This window comes from Cicer arietinum, chromosome 6 (genome assembly GCF_000331145.2).
Source record: "Cicer arietinum cultivar CDC Frontier isolate Library 1 chromosome 6, Cicar.CDCFrontier_v2.0, whole genome shotgun sequence".
Lineage (NCBI taxonomy): Eukaryota > Viridiplantae > Streptophyta > Magnoliopsida > Fabales > Fabaceae > Cicer > Cicer arietinum.
The window spans coordinates 3611369-3613189 of record NC_021165.2 but is presented as its reverse complement, the minus strand read 5'-3'; the positions used below and the strand labels follow the sequence as shown (position 1 = coordinate 3613189).

At 38.8% G+C, this 1821-nt stretch overlaps 1 protein-coding gene across 1 annotated transcript in view; it reads right to left on the bottom strand.

The window, feature by feature from the left end:
• The window catches only part of LOC101513071 (probable 3-hydroxyisobutyrate dehydrogenase-like 1, mitochondrial), a 1369-nt gene extending 430 nt beyond the window's left edge, over positions 1-939 (bottom strand). Inside the window, exon 1 of the mRNA XM_073369821.1 lies at positions 3-939. Coding sequence (XP_073225922.1) covers positions 3-851 — 849 coding nt within the window. The 5' untranslated portion in view covers positions 852-939. The remainder of the gene's footprint in view (positions 1-2) is intronic.
• Positions 940-1821: the final 882 nt, after the last annotated feature.

Below are 1821 nucleotides of genomic sequence, written 5' to 3'. Positions count from 1 at the left end.
CACTCTTTCAAACAAATCCCTAAATCCTTCACAAAATGGTTCACATAAAACCCTGCTTCAAAATCCCTCTTCAATATTCTCTTCCCATACAAATCAAGCGATTTCGAACCCGCCGCACCGGTCGATATAGCATCGATGTACAACCCTACATCCAGTCCCGCTTTGTGTGCATAAACCATTCCTTCAATTAACCCCACCATTGTTGAAGCTACCGTTATTTGATTCGCTAGCTTCGCGAATTGTCCTTTTCCGCTACTTCCCATGTAGTTCACTTTTCCCATTCGTGAAAACAACGGTTCTAGGGTTTTAACGATTGATTCTTCGCCTCCGGCGAAGATTGCTAGGGTTCCGTTTTTTGCCCCGCGGTCACCGCCGGAGACTGGTGCGTCGATTGAGTGGCAGTTTTTCGAGGTTGCTGCGGCGGCGATTTCGATTGCGAGGGAGGGTTCTGAGGTTGTCATGTCGACGAGGATGCCTCCCGGTTTGAGTCCGGCGAGGGCGCCGGTTTCGGGGTCGAGGAGGACGGAGCGGACGTCGGAGGGGTAGCCGACGATGGTGAAAACGACGTCGGATTGGGAGGCGACAGCGTGGGGGGAGTTGGCGAGGTGAGCTCCGATGTTGAGGAGTGGTTGGGCTTTGGAGGGGGTGCGGTTGAAGACTGTGAGGGTGTAACCGGCTCGGATGAGATGGGAGCACATGGATTGGCCCATTACACCAGTGCCGATCCAGCCCACACGTGTGTTTGATGGGCTTATGGGCTCGAAGGTAGCCATGTGGCGAGTGAGGAGGTGAGAGTGAGAGGAGACGACACGGAGGTAAATTGAACGGAAATGTATGAATGGAAGTGGCATCTCTTCTTTTATTTTAATATCTTCTCTTTTTTATTTTTTTTTTGCTGACCCCAATTAATTTTTTCTTTTATTTGCTACATTATTATCTATTTATATAAATTTCCAAATATCACCCAAAAAAATAAGTCCCAAACTGTTCACGGAACAGTTTTAATCGGTCCAATTCCTTTCTTGACAGTTTTGTAAATCCATGTGGTTTAGTTAGTTTAATATTAACACTTTTCTTTGTGACCTTTACCTACTTTATATGGTGATTTTTTATCTCCAATTTCTTCCTTTATAGTTTTGGGAATCCATATCTCGTGATATAGCAGTGCTTTTATTATAGTTTTTTGCGGACAAAATATCCTCTGTCTTTTGCAATGTTTGACAGCTATTGTTAACGCGATAGAATTTACTCTTTTTTTCCTACTTAAATTTAAATACATTTGTCATATCTTTTGGTAAAAGTATTTATATGGACAAATAAAAAAACAAAGATAATCAAGGTGAACCATCCGATAAGTGGTTTGCGGCTGAACTGTTTTTGTTTTTATACACTATTAGAATGATTAAAAAAATAATAATTCTTATTGCTCTCGTTCTCATCTCCCTCCCTTTCATTCGGCAACTAACGGTACGTTTGGCCTTATTTTTTAGTTCATAAAAGTTACTTTAAAACTAAAGTTAAATTGTTTGATAATTTTTTTTTTCTAGTTACAAGCTATTTATAAGCTAAAACTTGTGTTGGTAAGTTAGTTAAGTTAATTTACAAAAGTTGTTCATTTTATTAAAAAAATACCGTCAATGAAGAATTTAAACAAAGACATGTTACGATCTGTTCAATTCTCTTTAATAATTATAATAGTTGGTTAGTATTAGTTTAGTAAAATATCTCAACAATATATAGGAAAATACAATTGGATGAATGTGTAATTTTTTTAACACTTTATTACATATTGTTGTTTTTACAATTTGAAAACTTTTGAAA